General features: G+C 41.8%; 2 protein-coding genes across 2 annotated transcripts; one reads left to right on the forward strand and one right to left on the reverse strand.

Annotated features, from left to right (window-relative positions):
* Window positions 1–469: 469 nt before the first annotated feature.
* Window positions 470–7,711, reverse strand: ptpn2a (protein tyrosine phosphatase non-receptor type 2a). The gene is made up of 9 exons (XM_041044652.1): window positions 7,498–7,711; window positions 6,296–6,386; window positions 6,094–6,194; window positions 5,820–5,918; window positions 4,963–5,100; window positions 4,419–4,628; window positions 3,807–3,971; window positions 2,452–2,657; window positions 470–2,241 (listed from the first exon to the last, which is right to left on the reverse strand). Exons 1-9 carry the CDS (start codon window positions 7,552–7,554, stop codon window positions 2,052–2,054), a joined length of 1,257 nt encoding a protein of 418 aa, XP_040900586.1. The 5' UTR covers window positions 7,555–7,711; the 3' UTR covers window positions 470–2,051.
* Window positions 7,712–8,336: 625 nt separating this feature from the next.
* Window positions 8,337–16,049, forward strand: seh1l (SEH1-like (S. cerevisiae)). The gene is made up of 9 exons (XM_041045250.1): window positions 8,337–8,539; window positions 9,089–9,139; window positions 9,384–9,530; window positions 9,782–9,993; window positions 11,838–11,936; window positions 12,032–12,172; window positions 12,334–12,488; window positions 13,694–13,847; window positions 15,675–16,049. Exons 1-9 carry the CDS (start codon window positions 8,429–8,431, stop codon window positions 15,850–15,852), a joined length of 1,248 nt encoding a protein of 415 aa, XP_040901184.1. The 5' UTR covers window positions 8,337–8,428; the 3' UTR covers window positions 15,853–16,049.
* The last annotated feature ends 3,091 nt before the right edge of the window (window positions 16,050–19,140 follow it).

Raw genomic sequence — 19,140 nt, forward strand, 5'->3', positions numbered from 1 at the left:
CTCTTTTGTAGTACTATTTGTAGTTTTTACCAATGGCCTGTAAGATCTATGAACTTGTCACTATATATTTTTTAAATGTAAAATCAATCGGTTTTGTACAATAAAGACAATATATATTTTTCTCCTTTCATTTTTAAATTAAAATATAGTATTTATATGATTATTCTGTCTGTATTTCTCAAGAAAAAGTTGTTTCTTCAAGTGGACAGCTACATACAACTCTATTTCCTCATCCACATACCATCCCACAGACTAGCAAATAAAATTACAAAGGCAGTCTGTATGAGCCTCTTCTTGAAATACTGAATCAGTTACTTGAATTCACGGTGTCGGGCCTCCAGTCTGTCTGCACTGATTTAGCTCATGGTCAAAATGCAATGATGGAGGGATATTGTGGATGGACACTGTAAAGCTGATTTACTGACATCAAATTAAAGAAAAAATGCAAACAGACAAGCAGAGTTAGGTAAAAAAAGAGATTTTATTTTAATCAGTATATCATGTTTGCTTTTTTTTTTCAAAACACTATCCATCATGTTCTTATTACAGCTCAGCAATGTACAAAACTCCCCTGAAATCTTATGTGGAAAACAAGAACGAATGGAATGTTATGGTCAAACATATCTTTTCTGGGTTAAATGAACACTGAGTAAAAGCCTTGTCAAACAGCGGCAACCAGCCAATCATCAAAGCATCATTTCATCTCAGGAGTCAGTACAAGCTACGGTAAATGTCACATTTGGTGTGCACGCAACTCTGATACTATTTATCGTATCACACCTGTTACTACAAACCGGTCAGTGTAATGTTATTCATGCTACCTGGAAAACAACAGCTCACATGAATTTTTTTGTACTGATCATGCTAGAAAACCTTGGAGCACACATTTTTCCATTTAACTCACTTCAAGGCACATTAAAAACTTCTCAAACCAGCAAACAAATGGGTTCAGACATGTTGGCTATCATTCTCTTCTAACTTAGAAATCAATTCAAGGTGCTCTGCTCCAGCTTCCAAATTGCACTATTATCGCTGTAGATTGGTCCCAGTGAGTTGAAAACCAATTTGGTGATAGTATAGGTTCAAATTAAAAAGTCACGTGCAATGCAAAGGTGCTATGACTAGTATGATTTTGTACTGCAAGTGTCAGTTATGTCAAAGATCCAAAAGAAAAAAAAAACATTCCACATAAAGGGAGTACAATTTAACAGCTTGCTTGGCTGGTATTTAAAAAAAAGAAAGAAAAAAAAAAAAAACCCAGAATGGACAGCTTTGCTTTGGTTTCCTAAAGTAGGATAACCTGAACACACATGAACCCATCCAGTGGGTGAATACACACATTAAGCTGTTAGGGACCGGACAGCCACTATGATCCATGTGACAACCAAAACGTAAGGAAAACAATGTGCTGATTTAACAGAAAATGAAATGTTAACATTGTAGCAGGGTCTGAAACCTACCAACCTACCTAACCAACCCTGGGATGCCCTGCTAAATGTGAATGGAAGAACAAGTGGTTCTCTGGTAACCCTCTAAATGCATGCATGAAATGCAAATTTCATTACAGAAAAAAACTCAACAAAAAAAACATAGCTGACTGTGAACTCTACGGTGTGGAATCTTCCTACATATCTATTTTGAAATGCAAAATGTAAAACATGTCCACAGATGATCGACAAACATCTGACCATTACAAATAAAGAATGCAAAAATAAACCTGTCAGAATATTATTTTTCTTTGTACTGCACCTTTAGTAAGTTTCTTTCGAAGCAATCTGCTATGATACAGTACATTCATCAACAGTGACGAGGAGGAAAGGAAATTAAATCATCGTGCTGGCACCATGAACCTGAGATGTTACTATTTTTGTTAAGATCTTACATGAAAAATATACACACACTCATTTGATCTAGCGCTCCTGCATTTTGACCTTAAAGAAATAAATACCCTCAGTTATGCACATCTTATCATCTAAATCTGCTTAGAGAAGTACCTAACCCCAGGTACTGGTGCAAAGTAAGAGTCAGTTTTAAGAGACCCAGAGTGTGTGTCACTCTGAATACATCCAGCAAACCAGCAGGCCAACAGCCAAAGCTGCCCCGGCACCGATGTTGAGCAGGAGGGGCCTCCAGTACAGCCACTTCTCTCGTTTCCTCTCCGAGTCGGTCAGTCTCTGTTTGATCTGCTGGACCTTCTGTGCGGTGCAGGCAATCCTCTCCTCACGGTGTCGCTTTCTGATGCTGTAATGTGGGTCAGTTAAAGGGAAGCAGTTAGCAAGCAACAGGGTGAAAAACACATCAATATGCACTGTTCCACTGCTGTGTCCGAGAATTCTACTATTATTAAATAAGAATTTCAAATGACACTGTCAGGAGAAGAAGGAGAGGTTAGAGTCTGACTTCTCTGAGGTCTAAGATTCTCTTTAACACGTCCTGAGCTCTGTTACTTACAGCCCAGAGTGCTCAGTCATGTTGTGGTCTTGGCTGCTTGACTCTGACGCCAGCAGGTGGTCTCCTGAGTCGGCTTCCAGCTCCACACAGGGTGCTGGCTGGCCATTGGGCCTGCTGTCGTTGAGGTGAGGTCTGGGTGGAGGCGGAGGGGGCAGATCTGGCTCCAAGGAGGGGGCAGGTCTGGGCAGCACTTGCAGCTTGTTTTGCTACACAAAGACACAACACACAAATTAAAACAAGTTTTCTTTGGATTCCTGACTTCAGACAGAATTTGTCTGTCAACAGTGATGAGCTATGAAAATATTTTGCACTGCCTCAGACAGTCATCTCCTCTACACTTGGACTAAAAGTTGTGGCTACTAAACATAATATGATACCGAAAGACAGATAATGTTCAGTGCTTCATTTCCATGGTACCGGTGTCGTGCACGCTGGCTCACTTGTCAGGGCTTATTGGAAAACTTTAACAGAACAGAGCCATTGTTGACTTGATTACATGTGTGCTTTTCCAACTATGAGAAGTTAAAATGTCTGGTGTGGCTCATGTACATATGGCCATGTGAGAGCTGTATTTAGATCGACTTAGCTACCCTTAAAGAATAGCTACCTCAACTAGGTGCCGATATGAACACAGATTGTACTAAAGCTAATGTTTATAATACATAACATTTAAGGCTCCTGCTGGCAGAGACTTAACCTTGACAACTTGGTGGCTGCTTGAGTTTCTCAGTAGTACTTTATGTGGCCTATTTTGAAGATAATCTTTTGTTGACACATTGTAACAGCACTAAAACTGGGTTTCTACAGGGGTAACACTTTATGACTTAAAGCTTTAATACTAAACAGAATGCAACTGACTACCTGTTTCATGATCGTACAGGCCAAAGTTTTACAATATGAGGGTAAACCAGTTGGGGCGACATGGCCTAAAGAATTACTATTCACCATTTACTATCAGCACATTTTTCAGTACTTACCAGCAGTATATAACAATAATTTATACCAACATAATTAAGGCAATACAACCCGGACCAAGATAAGCATCATAAAACGGATGGATCAACCAATGAAAAATGATTTATTCATTATAATTTTTGTTAAAATCAATGCTTATCCATTATGTGATGAACATGATTCCTAGCTACTGTTGCTTGTGATGGTGAGGGTGTTGTGACTGCAGCTCCACAAAAAAAATAAGTGAACCAACAACCCCACATTTAGTCTAAAAGTGCTCGCTGTCAGAAGACATTACACAATGAGATACCTAAAAACATCTTATTATGATATAATCTCATAACAGCCCAAATATGAGCCTGAAATCTTTTGAAAGTACAGTCTTGCTCTGACTGAGCTACCTGTGCAGCTGAGTTGTCTGTCACGATAAGCTTGGCTCCCTCAATGACAGCCATGTAGGAGAAGCGGAGCTGGTCGGGGGTCTGGATCAGGCCCATACGGTATTCCCTCATGTCCAGTAGCACCTTCTGTATGTCCACTGATGATGGATTCCTCCTCTTGTCCATCTGCAAAACAGATTAGCATGTTTAGAACACTACTGCAATGGAACACAATAACATTCAGTATCTCCATAATCTTCTGCCCAATTTTAAAATTGATCATGACATCAGTAACTAAGAATTAGCTAATTATTTTCAAACCGTCCAGGCCTGCGTGGGAGTGCTGGAAATAAAACAGAATTTCCAAGGTATTCTGTGACATCTGGCTTTTCTGCTTCAGTGCAAGAAACCCCTGAAAGATGCTTTATGCTTCTATGAATATTACTGGCATGTCACAACTTCTCCCTTTGCAACTGTCACTAATTGAGATAATCATGACAGGAGTACCTCCTCTTATTCTCTTGCCAAAACTTGAACTTAGTGAGCAATGTTTTAACTCTTTGTTTGACTCATTTCATTTCCCATTTCCCTTTAATGTTCCCATTTGGTGAAATTCCCCCTCCCTGTTCTCACCAGGACCAGGCAGGTGTCCACCAAGGCGAAGGTCCCTGAGCGTCCAATCCCAGCGCTGCAGTGCACCACTGAGGGCCCGTGCTCTGAGCTCAGCGAGCCAGACTCCCGAACCTTTAAGAGGAAGTTGAGGAAGGAGGCAGGAGATTCTGGGACGCCAAAGTCAGGCCACGTGGTGTAGTGAAAGTGGTAGATCTCCCTGAATTCCCCTGTCTGCGACAGAAAACGTGTGATGTTGGCCATGACTGGAGAATTACGCACACAGTTCTGCATGACTGGGGTGATTTTTTTTTTTTGCTAGGAAAACATCACCACACCATGAAATCACAGCATTTATCATCTCCATGCATTTAGATTGAGATACTGGAAGACGGGTTAAGTTCACGTTCAGAGCCTGTAGCTGCAATGACGCAATGAAAAGAACTTATTTTAGTAATGGACTTTAGTTCCTGGACTAGACACATACCAGTTTTCACCACACAAAATCCTGGACCGCTCCAGCTTATAAAAAGGTTCCATTATCTAATAGTTTCCCTCCCATGCTCACCTTTGTGTTTTGCAGTTCTAGCACTCGGATTGTGTAATAGGATTGGTCCTCCTCTGAGAGCAGCCTGACAACAAACCCTGTATCTGGGAAAGACATCTGTAGCTCCTCTCTGGTAGGCCAGTACTGTGCACACTTTTCCTGTTGAGACAGAATCAATTAACTCAGTCTTGGATAGGGAGCCACATGCTCTGAGCCCTATGACGGATGTGTTGACTGAAGCATTGCAGGAGAGATGCACTGAATTTTGTGTCTCAATCTTTATCAATACCAAAACACAATTACCAGTTTAAAGGAATGTGCTGTATACAAAAAAAAACACATCTGATTATGATACTTATTCTCTGGGTCATTATAGTCAGTAATACTGTGTTATTATACTACATAGTCCTTGGCAGCTTGTTCCCACAAGTCATAAACAGACACAAACAGCAGCCACAAAGCACTACAAAACATTTAGCTGACACTAACTCTCAACCCTGATGACACTGCATAAATCTTTTGAGGCAATTTTAAGCATTTTGGGCTTAGAAGAATTTCTGCAAAACATACTAAGCTACAAGCTAAGCTAACTGGCTGTTGGATCCAGCTGCACACTATCTTCACACCTAACTCTCAGCAAGAAAGCGAGTTACTGTACTTCCTAAAACATCAAACCAAATTCCAAATATTAAGGGATGCAATGGCACAAACGAGCATAGAAAATTATGCAGTGTGCTCTTTGTTTCGCAGAAACATCCATAGCTAATGTTAGTGTCAATATATGACACCTTGTTCCATGTGTCCCAGAGCTTTTGCATAAAACAGGCAAGAAGGGGGTGTGATGAATGAATGACTAGCAGGTGCCAAAATGTACTCACAGATCCCTTTTCAATGACTCTGTTGAGCATTATAACAGCTTTGGAACATTGCTCCCAAACCATCAGCCAGAAATGACCACAGGTATTCCTCAAAGGCCCCTGTGGAAGCAAAAGAGAGAAATATATGTAGTAAAAAAAATAATCCAGTTATTATCCAAGATCCCAGAACATCAAAGTGGCATCCTGCACATTCTTCTTCAAGTGGTCCACAGATTTCTTCAATGTATACTCATGCAGACAGTGGCATATTTACCTTGCCCATACTACACCGTACCTGAGAAAGAATGTAAGCTCTTTGGGCTTCCTCCATCATGACTAAACTTGCATTGATGTAGTCATTTTCCGAGTTTTCAAGTTTTACTCGACTGTGATCGTCTGAAACCAGAAGGGAGATCACAGAGAAATCACAAATGACAAAGACATCGTTCGCAAAAACACTAATTTTCATTCACAACCTTATTTGTCATAAAACTCACATGGGCTGACATCTCTGTAGCGGTTCAAACTCCGATTCTCTGCGAGTTTTGCCACTTTGTATGGATATACACTAGCTTGGTTACGGATTTCCTGTTGGAGGCAAGACAACAAGCAGAACGTTAGCAGTATCTCTTTATGTCAGTTAAGTGAGCAGCATCAATGACAAACCACAAACCACACACAGAAATAAAAAAAATTTTAAGCACCTTTAATGCAGTATGACATTTGTGCTGCATTCATTGGAACTGTAATCTGTACTGACGTCTACTGGTCTGCTTAGCTCTCATTTGTCAAAGTACTGTTTCTGTTGGTCATGTGCTGTTGCTTTTACTAGATTCTTTACATTGTGAATATAGTTTTGGCCAAATATCATCTCCCAGCCTGTACAGGACAATAACTTGACAAAAGTGACAGATGAACAGAAACTGTTTTACTGATGAAAATAAAAGCCACTAAAGAAAAAAAAGACTTCTGGCAATCACCAGAATTATTTCAACATTTCCATTGTCAGCATATACAAATTACACTCTGAGATGTTGCATTGTTTTAGGTTGTGGGTTCTTCATCGGGATAGTTGATCTGTGTACTTTAAGAAGATTAATAACATCTCTAAACGTATAAACTGAGTGTTTACGCTGTAGCACCAGTATTTTAAGGTCGAGTGCTTCCATGGAACTTCTAATCTGGGTAACTGTTGGCTACTAAACATCTCCAGTTACATACTATCCTCCATTTACTGGCGACATATTACAGGGTCGTAGCCAAAGTTAAACCGGAACAGAAATATTATAAACTAAATGCCGGGCTCTTTTGGACAGCTGGTGGTAAAACACATGCGCTATTCTCTGGAAGTCCTCATGAATTCTCAGAAACTGCAGCTGACGTCTGCTAGCGTCAGCATGCATTAGCTAACTGAGCTCTACTATGTGGACTGCCGCTGCACGTTTTCTAGCGATAAGCTTCCTAGCTACGGAAGTCAGCAACCACTACCGTGGATTGCCAGTTTCCCATTCGTCTTTACTAACTGTTTAACACCATATATAACATTTGTAGGTTCAGACAGTTGAATGTGCCACCCCAGAGGCTGAAAGTAACAAAATAGTGGAAAATGTGTCTAACGGGATAGCTATCAACTTAGCTAGCTATGTAAGTTAGCAGCCGATCGTCATAGAAACACGAGAGGCCCAGTGTCCGGACTTACATTGAAAAGGTTTTGCCATCTTCCGGACGAATCAATGTCTTCAAATTCTTGCTCCATTATATCGCGATTAGTGCCCTGGGACACTTGCTGGATAATCACAGAGTGTTTGCAGCACCGTTCACCAAGTTACTCCAGTCTGTCAGCCATGTAAACAGCAGTCTGTATAATCCTGGGGATCCCTGCAGGACGTCTACTGCTCCTGCACAGTACAGCATGCACTCTGACTGACTTGGGTTGCCAGTTACGTGTTTATCTCAACGTACCACGTAAAATGGCCCCAGCCCCGTACTGCTGTGTGAATGTTTTATTGTATTTGTCGGTATATATCAATGTTGACTTTTGAACTGAATTTGAATTATGATAGCCAGTTCGTTGAAGCTAATCTAAATTATTTTAATAATTAAATTTGAATGTACACGTTTTTGTTTTGTTTTTACGTTATACAAAAGGGAAAGTGATAATAACAGACAAATTATGTGAAAACATAAAAATAAAAATAAAAATAGATATTTTACAAAAAGTTATGTTAAGAGTCCTCTCGTGTTTATGTGTTCAATACAACTGCTGATATGTTATTCACCCAAACCTGGCAACCCCGGTGACAGGGCAGTTGACCAAAAATGTAACGTTGTTGCTTTCAAACTGATTTTAATATGACAGCTGTGCGTTTTCATATTTTTAAACATTACATCTAGGTTGCCGTTTGGTTAGACACGACAAGTTTCAACACAAACGTTAACATAATGTACCACAAAACATGGTTTACTGACAATTAGTGTAGTTGCGCCCCTCTGTGGTGAAGATCGGTGCACACACTCACTGCACACACACTACGAGGACCCGCCAAACATACACACACTCGAGGGTACACATGACAGGCCTGCTAGCTAAGTTGTTTAGCTAGTGTTGTTAGCACATTGTAGTTGTAATCATGTTTGTAGCGCGTAGTATCGCAGCAGATCATAAAGATCTAATTCACGATGTGTCGTATGATTTCCACGGCCGGAGAATGGCAACCTGCTCCAGTGACCAAAGCGTCAAGGTAAGTTACCTGAAGCATGCATCGTTGTGCTGATGTTAGTGTTAGCTGCAGCAGCTAGCTTGTCAACATCACACACGTTATCAACACCCTTAGCTCACTATTGAATTTACTGACTCTCATTTTACTCCAGTAGTTGACAAACGTAACGCTAGATAGTTTGTTAAATGTGCTGCTAATTGTGTCTCTTAAAGGCAGATTTACTGTAGTGTATTTAGCTTGTTTGCTAGCCGGTATCCTTGTAGCATACAAGTCAGGGTAGCTGGAGTGAAGTTGTTTGGACGTTTTATGTAAACACTGAAGAGTTAGTACATAGCAGCAAACTACATTTCTATTACCCCCTGCATGTATAGTACACCTGCGACTTAAAAGGTGAAATCTAATGTTAGTTGTAAATCAGTTAATGATCTCAAAGTGAAGACCTTGCCACATTCAGGTATGTCATTGAGTATCTTATGTTATTAGCTTAAAAGTATCTTGTGTTATTAGCTTAATGTGTTCACACAAACTTTACCGCAATATGTCTTAACATTGTGATCTTATTCCTCTCAGGTTTGGGACAAAAGTGAAAATGGAGAGTGGCACTGCACGGCTAGCTGGAAGGTAAACCACCTGCTGCTGCTCGATCAGTTTTAACCAGTAAAAGCTTTCTTTGCAAAACATTTTATCAGCCAATGTACCTCTGCATAACAGCACATTATATTTGAAATTGTCTTTCCTATTTACTTCCTACTCTGTCTCCTGTATACTAATACATACACTGATTATGGATACAGATTGAAATTGGAGTCTTTTACTAGTTTTGGAGTTCACTGACTTGATAGAAACTCTTTTCTCTTTTCCTCAGACTCACAGTGGATCAGTGTGGAGAGTTACCTGGGCTCATCCAGAATTCGGGCAGGTCCTAGCTTCCTGCTCCTTTGACAGGACAGCTGCTGTCTGGGAAGAGATTGTAGGGGAGTCTAATGACAAACAGAGAGGACTGAGCCACTGGGTTAGTACAACTGTAGCACCTGTCTAAACTAGCGGGACAGAGATGAGACACTCTTCAGTTCAGTAGCTCCTGCAGCCTTCAGAATGATGGAACTCAGTAAGCTGCGGTTATGACAGTGAACCTCACTAACATGAAATACAAAGGCTGTTCTGTTGTAGTTGCCTTGTTAAGTCATTGCTAATGGTCACTTTGCCATACTTTTCTGTTTGACGCAGGATCTGACCCAAGTATGTCATATTGTTCTGTTTTAGATAAAGAGAACCACACTAGTGGACAGTAGGACTTCAGTGACTGATGTGAAGTTTGCCCCTAAACACATGGGCCTGATGTTGACCACCTGCTCTGCGGACGGAGTGGTGAGGATTTACGAGGCTCCTGATGTGATGAACCTGAGTCAGTGGTCCCTGCAGCACGAGATCTCCTGCAAACTCAGCTGCAGCTGCATCTCTTGGAATCCCTCCAGGTTAGAACACAGGTTTATTTTCTAACACAAATGCTGTGACAGTCAGTATTTAGTGTATTTGTAATACTGACTAAATTGTATCTTACTTTAAAATAAATGCTAGTGTGAAATAAGATTTTATTTACTCAAGAACTTTAATTGATAGATGAAAAAATAATGATTTACCCTCATGTTAGTGAAAACTTTTCTGTTAGTATAATGCACATCGTTCTCTAGATGGGACCACTCTGTCTAATAGAAAAATATAATGAACTTATTATTGAGTAGCTCCTAAACAGAATAGAATAGAATAGATCTTTATTGTCATTGTCACAGGTACAACGAAATTTAAAGTGCTCTCCAGTCAGTGCATTAAGAAAAATATTAAAAAGAATAAATAAATAAAACATATAGAACATATAGTAACACTAGCAGCATACACAACAGACATATGTTGCTGTATGATAAATTAATATGAAGATGAATGTGAACAAAATAACTATATATTTCTCACAACAGAGAATTAGAAAAAAATAGTTTAAGTTGTTAAGGATGAGGCTACATGAAACAGTATATGTTAAGTTCACTGTAATGTCACTAAACACTATCAGGTACATTGTATAGGATTAGTAATGGAGTATTATACAGGGAGATATGTACTCGGATTAATTCCATGGGTGCTCAGCTGTTGTGCAGTGTGACAAATGGCAGTTTGTTTGCTTTTAGGCCTGCGTCATACTGACTCAGCTGTTCCTCAGACAAATTGATGAGTTGATCGTCTCTCATCTCTGTCCAAAACTCTGCCATTTTGACCAGCTGACCTTTCACTGTGAGCTGATTGGCTTTGAAACAGATGATGCGCCTTTTGTTCTAAAACTAGCCACTGGCGACTTGACCACCCGAGTCACATGCAAAGCCACCAGGCAGTTTGAGTCGATCTGAGACGGGACAGTAAACACAGCTGCAACATTTCCTTGTGACGGTCTGAAATGATTTTGTCTGGTCATAAACTTTTGGTGTAAACTGGCCTTAAGATGATGTAGTGAGATGTTAAATAATAACGGAAAAAAATACTCTACACAGCAGCATTTATGTCATCTGATAATAAGCTATGTGCCTTTTTCACTGAAGACATTTTGACAAGTCACAGTACACACGTGTAAATAATAGAATGAAGGATGCCTGAATTCAGTGTAGCTGCTTCCGTCTCAGGGTCGGTCATGATATTGTGCATGCTGGCTCACTGTCACACGGTCATGACTGGAATGGAACAAAGCCATTGTTGATGTTATTAATACCTGGGCTTTTCCTGCTATGACTAGTCAAAATGTGGGCTGTGCAAAAGGGCCACAGTTTTTGGTCTGAAATCTAATACAAAATCTGTTAATATCTCCTGAAAATTCCCCCATTCACTAAGTTCCCGTTGCTCTTTAGCGACCTGGTCTTACTTCAGAGTTGAAAGGCATAAATACAGCTTCACAACTCATTACTTTTTATTTCCAATTCATATAAAATTGTGCACCAGATATACCATTTGAAAACATATGAAAACATGGAAGCTGTTAACCCCAGTTTGTGTGTGAGTATTTGTAACAGCGAAGGACTCATTCAATCTTTGTACATCTTTTTCTACAGAAACACTGTACAGAAACATTTCAACCCTTTTGAAACATCTGTACAGCTGTTTCAAACATCCTGGCAGACCAGTGTTAAATTTGACAATTTAACCTTTTTAACTGAAAGGTTTTCTGCCTTTAAAACCATCAGCTAATGACCTCCTAACACACTGTAGGGCAATAGTGGAGTCTGAGGATCTGTCAGTGTTAAATTGTGTTTTGTTGTTGTTTTTTTCTCCCACCATCCAGCTCTCGTGCCCACCCGCCAATGTTTGCAGTGGGGAGCGACGACAGCAACGTAACGTACGGTGGGAAAGTTCAGATCTATGAGTACAATGAAAACACAAGGTCAGTATTCCTGTAGCGTTGTGTATGCCACTCTTAAATATAGTATAAACAATTGTACGTTTTTTGTAATTGTTTAATTTTCCAATGTGAAAAAGGAAATATGCTAAAGCAGAGACGCTGATGACTGTCACCGATGCAGTCCACGACATTGCATTTGCTCCAAACCTGGGAAGATCTTTCCACGTCCTTGCCATAGCAACAAAAGATGTCCGAATCTTTAAGCTTGTTCCTATGAGGTGAGAGATTCAGGGATTTTTTTTCTATTTATTGTTGTCATGAAGGACTCATAAACAGAGATTAGTGTGATCACTGAAATCCTGTGTGTTTATCAAAAATGACAGGCATGAAAATCTAACACAATGAAAACTGATTTTCCATATCCCTATCCATCTTAAAGGAAGGAGAGCACCTCTACAGGACCCACCAAGTTTGAGGTGCAGATTATGGCTCAGTTTGACAACCATAACTCCCAGGTGTGGCGTGTGAGCTGGAACATCACCAGCACCTTGCTGGCCTCCTCAGGGGATGATGGCTGTGTGCGCCTCTGGAAAGGTTGGAGATTTTGTTAGCTACGGTTGATGACTGCTCATTTGTCTTCCTTTCATTTTTGTGTGTGTGTGAAACATGTTTAAAATGTTGTTGTTTTTTCCAATGCTGAGTAAACAGAGACTCTCACCAGGTATTGACTGATTTTGGCTGATCCATTGTTGGCATCAGCCAATTTAAAATGATGAATTGGGCAGCTCACTTTCACAAAGAGAGCTGAAGTACTTGGATAAGCAGTTTTCACATTTGGACACCAGGCAGTATCTGGAGCATGCAACAGGAGACTGTCTGTGTGAGATGCCTTCTCACCCACTGGAAATACTGCTGTTTGGTTTAGGTGAGGTGTGGTGCCTGGGTCGACCTGGGCTGCCATCTCAGCTGCTGCTCAGTTTTAAGATATGTTTCACCTCACCCAATATCATTTTCTCCTCTGTGGCCTCTCTGTCCTGCTGCCTGCTGTGTGTGTGCGTCTGTCTGTGTTTGTGTACTTGTATTACTTATGTTGCAGGGTCATAAATCTGTTTTTACAGTCACTTTGGTGGACTCACCTGCCTTTTGGGGACATGAAGCAGGTCCCCACAATATAAATCAGTCAGTTTTGGGGTGAAGGGTGAAATCCCACACACTGGTCTCTTCAAGTGCAGATAAAATGTTCCCTGTCCCAATACAAATTTAGAATCGACTCAGAGCTGACTTCCCTAGGAACTTAGTCATTCACAGCAGTGAAATGCTCACACTGTAGAGCCTAGAGATGTAGTATGCTGTCTAAATGGACTCACCAAGCCAGATTTTGATGGAGACCAGGGCAGCAGATGTTAAAAAGTCTGTGTTTGTTCTGTTGAGAAGCAGCAGTTCATCTATTTTGTTGGACAGAGATTGGACAGTAGCTAAATGTGTTGACAGGAGGGCAGTTTGCAGCCCCTGCTGTCGTGGTTTCACCAGCACTTCAGTGCACCTTCCCTGCCATTGTCTGGTTATTGTCCTATTGAGAGCTGCTGCTCCTCCTCCAACTAAAATCTCTAGCGAACTAAGCTGTCGGGTTGAACAAACAACCAAAAACAAAAAATGACCAGAGAGCCATGGCTGCTATCCACCGTGCCATCTTAAAGCATCTTTGTATGCATTACATTTAAAGTATAGTCAGTATACCCTTTGTTTAGGTCTGCAAGAAATGACCGAGCACTGACTTTACCTCCTGTGTGTCTCTGCAGCTAACTACATGGACAACTGGAAGTGCACAGGCATCCTGAAGGGAGACGGCAGCCCGCTCACCAGCTCATCCGGTCAGCCCACAGCCATGAGCACCGTGGTGGGCTCCTCCGTTCAGACCTCCCAGAATTCTCTGAACGGGATGTCTGCAGGAAGGTAGGTGGTGTGGTGCGTCTGACGCCACTCACCCAGCCCAACCAGAGCCAGTCAGAACTGACAACTTATTATGCCTCACCCTGACTGGGACTGCAGCTGCTCACTGACAAACTCCTGGGCCCACACTGACCCAATGCTGCACTCATGCAAAGAGCTTGGCTTCCAGCATACGAGTTGTGAGCATCAAGCCTGTGGAGCCTGGTGTGTTGTGGTGTTTTAGTGAGTTCCTCTTGATTTGTACTGATGCATGTTTTAAGAGTGGTTTCATGTTTCCAATTTGCATTGTCAGTGTCAGGGCCAAACATTTTCTCAATATGAAAAGTAAAATAAAGATGTTTATATGAATTTGATATGTGACTATTATTTTGAGTCCTAGTTATTTTGGAATAAACAGAAGAACCATTGTATAGTTAAGTAAGAGCATTTTGTAAATGTTGAGAAATTTGATTTTGTTCAGTCTACAACATCTCAACATCCGGTATCTTTATTACTATTACCATTAAATGAGCTTTTAAATTGAAGCTCAAAACTTTCTCCTAATTTTAGTTTCTTGTTTTTGAATGTATCTTTGAGCAAACATTGCCAAACTCTTTGCTGAGCAGAAGGACAGCTTGAATGAATCTAATTAACCACCTATAATAACATTAGAAAATAATATAAACACATACAGTGTGGACATGAATACAGCCATTGACACTGGCAGCTTTAAAGTGCAACTGTAACTTTTGAAAGAAGAGATAACACAAATTTCCTTTTACAAACGACATGATTTATAAGCAACAAAACGCACAGTTTCTTCAATTCAGTACACTCAGGGGTTTTGTTGATATAGCCTTACTTGCTCTGGTATGACCATTACTTTATAGTTTAGCTAGAAATGTCTGTATAAAAGGCATTATTGAGTGACATTGCCCACTTGTTACATAATGTTTCATCGTGTTTAAGCACTTACTGTGATACCGTAAATGTCACGAGTAACCACAGCAGCTGCTGTTCAGCAACAAGGCTTTAGATTACATATCAGCCAATATGATAATTCAATATCATATTTACAGACATTAAAGTGCCAGTAAACAAATTGTGTTTGAGCTACCACTGGTTTTGTCAGAATTTGTATGTGGCTGTATTTATGTTTAATTTAATAACCTCTGACTTAACAAAACCTCTTTATTTACCATTCTTTTTTTTTTTTTTTTACTTAACTCTTGAGTTACCTCTAACCTGAGTAACATTCAGTCAGTGTACTGTATTAACTTGTCTACCAGTTTGTAAAATGACTTTGGATCAAGGTTTTCTTGCATTCCATCTTCTGGTTGACAAATCTGTGGGACGTGGGGTTTGTTGAAGTAATGCGATATCGTACTGCTTGTTGCATGCAGGATTGGCAAGAGAGCTCCCTTTGCCCCTCCCCTGCGGCAGCTGACCTCTCCAAAGATATACCAGCATCCTGCACATTACTAATGTCTGTTCTGCATCAGCTACCATTTGCCCCTGTGGTAATGCATTTCAAATGTGTGTCTGTCATATCCTAGCTGAATACTTGGGTATTACTGGTTAAGGGTTTTATTTTGGCACAAAAACTGCATGGTATTGTTGTTCACAGCCGTCACTTTGTTTTGGTTACAGCATGATGTTACAGACAACTTTAAGAATAAACCTCTAGAGAACAAATGCATCCTTTCTTCTTTAATTTCTCTCTAATTTAGATTCAAATTTTTCTACTTCCTTTTATGTGTTCCCCCTCTGTATTCCATTGTCACTGTCTTCGCCCTGTCCATGTATTTGTTGTCTTTGCCTCCTCCCATGTTTTTTTTCCCATTGCTTCAGGTATTTCTTTCCTCCTCTGGATCCTCCCAGAGCAGGGACCAGATATGGTCACCTGCTGCCTCCCTCCTCCCTCATAGAGCACTGTGATGCTGAGCCCATTCAGCCTCAGCAACAGGCTCTTCCCCACAGACTCTCCTCTAGAGCACTGCTGCCCTTACCAGAGGCTGAAGGGCAGTAATATTGGGGTGTTTTAGATAAAATAAGCAGGGATATGGTTGGGAGATGGGGATAGGCTTCAAAAGTGCCATTCATTTCTAATAAAGACTTTTTTTCCCCTCGGTTTTCTACTGTTTTGTTCTTCTTTTGTGCAGAGATTAGAAAAGGTAATGAAAGATGTCATGAAGATTTTATGAAAAATGCATTATAAGGCCAGGCCAGCCATTTTGATAACTATTTTAACAGTCTAATGTATATTGTAGTCTGTGATTAATAAATAAAATGTTCTCAATATTTAGCTTTGTCTTCTAGTGCTTTAAGTACATGTAATGTGTAATTTTAAAAAAGCACATCCATGTATTTATTTCCATGTATTTGGGATCATGAAACAATGTCAATATCACTGACAAGAGCATTGACAAAGTACTTGTCGTTATCACTCAGTGCTCATGGAGGTTTGAAATTGCACATGGTGCATGTCAGAATACACACCATAAGATATTAAAAGAATGATATTCTTGGTAATTTATCCTTCACATTCAAACAGAAATTAAGCATTAATTCATGACTGACTGACTGACTGTGTGAAATGCTGTGCGGTTTTTGTGGGAAATGGATGTGAATGAAATTCTAGGTGCGATTCTCTATAGACTGACTGAACTGGATGGGGCCTATTTTAGGAAACTGAAAAATCTGGAACGGCTCTGATCAGATTTAGTCTGTTTTCAGGTATGAACAGCTGAAGTGTCACTGAGCAAGCAGCTGATCCATGGCCTTTGTGCTGTGGTTGAACCTGACTTCTCAAGGCAGATACAAGAGATCTCCCAATGGCAGGGGTCTTCAACGTTTTTCAGGCCAAGGACCCCGAAAGATGGAGCAGGGACCCTCTACCCCCCTATATTTTATAAAACTGTGTTTTATATTAAACTGAGCCTTGTGCCATGGATAAACATACCTTCTTATTGTGCATTCAATACTAAGCTATTCAATCAATACACAAGTTCATATATTAATGTTTTTATTTTAAACGTGCACGGTACAGTGAGTAGGGTGGCCGTGTCACTGCCATTTATAAACATAGGTATCATCTTTTCAAATGATGCAGCGTGCGTCCATGTGTCTGGGATCTTAGCTGCAGGACTGAACAGGCTCTCGGCCAATTGAATTGTGCGAATGATTGGCACAGCAGTGAAACGGGCGGGGGTCTTCCTCTTAGTGTACAGGAGGCTTGGAGGGACAGGTGTAGTCTCGTGCAGTGAGTGAACCGGTGCTCAGCTTGAGAAAGCTCCTGTGTGTCGCTAAATGTGTGCATTTCTGACTGAAAGATAACATCTTCTGCCTCCATTTATCCATTCGCTAATATGTTCAATTCAAGTTAATGTGTTTTTAAAGACATTTAAATTTTTTGGAAAAAAATAAACATTTATAAAAAATTGTCTAATCAACCTGTACCTCCTGCTGACAGCAGGGATTTGATCATTCGATGACGTCACATATGATCAACCGCGGTAACGCAACAAAGTACGACTTTGCTCATTCGATGACATCACAGTGACTTTGTACAGGAGCTGATAAATTGAGCACTGCAGTCTGTAAACCGCCAGAAGGACAACACAGACCCAACAAAGACCAAAGAGGAGCAGACCCCAGGAAAAAAGAGGAGCAGCAGGACACCGCCAGCAGGACACCGCCCACAACATGTCCAAAGAGGAGCAGCAAGACACCGCCCACAACACGACCAAAGAGGAGCAGCAGGACACCACCAGAAGGACACCGCCAACAACACAACCAAAGAGTAGCAACAGGTGCAATAAAATATTTGTATTTGTATTTTATTAATGACATATCTGACATGTATGTTTTTATGACTACACCGCCCACAACACGACCAAAGAGGAGCAGCAGGACACCGCCAGCAGGACACCACCCACAACACGACCAAAGAGGAGCAGCAGGACACCGCCAGCAGGACACCACCCACAACACGACCAAAGAGGATCATCATGTGCAATAAAGTAAGTATTTGTATTTATATTTTATTTATGACGTATCTGATATTGTTGTTTTTGTGACTACACCACCCACAACACGACCAAAGAGGAGCAAAAGGACACGCGCACAACACGACCAAAGAGGTGCAGCAGGACACCGCCCACAACACGACCAAAGGGGAACAGCAGGACACCGCCAGCAGGACACCACCCACAACACGACCAAAGAGGAGCATCAGGACACCACCCACAACACAACCAAAGAGGAGCAGGAGGACACCGCCAGCAGGACACCACCCACAACACGACCAAAGAGGAGCAAAAGGACACGCCCACAACACGACCAAAGAGGTGCAGCAGGACACCGCCCACAACATGACCAAATAGGAGCAGCAAGACACCACCAGCAAGACACCGCCCACAACACGACCAAAGAGGAGCAGCAGGACACCGCCAGCAGGACACCACCCACAACACGACCAAAGAGGAGCAGCAGGACACCGCCAGCAGGACACCACCCACAACACGACCAAAGAGGAGCAGGAGGACACCGCCAGCAGGACAACACCCACAACACGACCAAAGAGGAGCAAAAGGACACGCCCACAACACGACCAAAGAGGTGCAGCAGGACACCGCCCACAACACGACCAAAGAGGTGCAGCAGGACACCGCCCACAACACGACCAAAGGGGAACAGCAGGACACCGCCAGCAGGACACCACCCACAACACGACCAAAGAGGAGCATCAGGACACCACCCACAACACAACCAAAGAGGAGCAGGAGGACACCGCCAGCAGGACACCACCCACAACACGACCAAAGAGGAGCAAAAGGACACGCCCACAACACGACCAAAGAGGTGCAGCAGGACACCGCCCACAACATGACCAAATAGGAGCAGCAAGACACCACCAGCAAGACACCGCCCACAACACGACCAAAGAGGAGCAGCAGGACACCGCCAGCAGGACACCACCCACAACACGACCAAAGAGGAGCAGCAGGACACCGCCAGCAGGACACCACCCACAACACGACCAAAGAGGAGAGGGAGGACACCGCCAGCAGGACAACACCCACAACACGACCAAAGAGGAGCAAAAGGACACGCCCACAACACGACCAAAGAGGTGCAGCAGGACACCGCCCACAACATGACCAAATAGGAGCAGCAAGACACCACCAGCAAGACACCGCCCACAACACGACCAAAGAGGAGCAGCAGGACACCGCCAGCAGGACACCACCCACAACACGACCAAAGAGGAGCAGCAGGACACCGCCAGCAGGACACCACCCACAACACGACCAAA

This window comes from Toxotes jaculatrix, chromosome 8, assembly GCF_017976425.1.
Source record: "Toxotes jaculatrix isolate fToxJac2 chromosome 8, fToxJac2.pri, whole genome shotgun sequence".
NCBI classification, from domain to species: Eukaryota; Metazoa; Chordata; class Actinopteri; family Toxotidae; genus Toxotes; species Toxotes jaculatrix.

What these genes read in the sequence shown, in the direction of transcription:
- seh1l (XM_041045250.1), top strand. Translation starts at nt 8,429, where the DNA reads ATGTTTGTAGCGCGTAGTATCGCAGCAGATCATAAAGATCTAATTCAC. An exon ending in GAGTACAATGAAAACACAAG is followed by an intron (nt 11,937 to 12,031) that starts GTCAGTATTCCT and finishes AATGTGAAAAAG; the next exon opens with GAAATATGCTAAAGCAGAGA. An exon ending in CTGTGTGCGCCTCTGGAAAG is followed by an intron (nt 12,489 to 13,693) that starts GTTGGAGATTTT and finishes GTGTCTCTGCAG; the next exon opens with CTAACTACATGGACAACTGG.
- ptpn2a (XM_041044652.1), bottom strand. Translation starts at nt 7,554, where the DNA reads ATGGAGCAAGAATTTGAAGACATTGATTCGTCCGGAAGATGGCAAAAC. An exon ending in GATGGCAAAACCTTTTCAAT is followed by an intron (nt 6,387 to 7,497) that starts GTAAGTCCGGAC and finishes TGCCTCCAACAG; the next exon opens with GAAATCCGTAACCAAGCTAG. An exon ending in GAGCTTACATTCTTTCTCAG is followed by an intron (nt 5,919 to 6,093) that starts GTACGGTGTAGT and finishes TTGCTTCCACAG; the next exon opens with GGGCCTTTGAGGAATACCTG.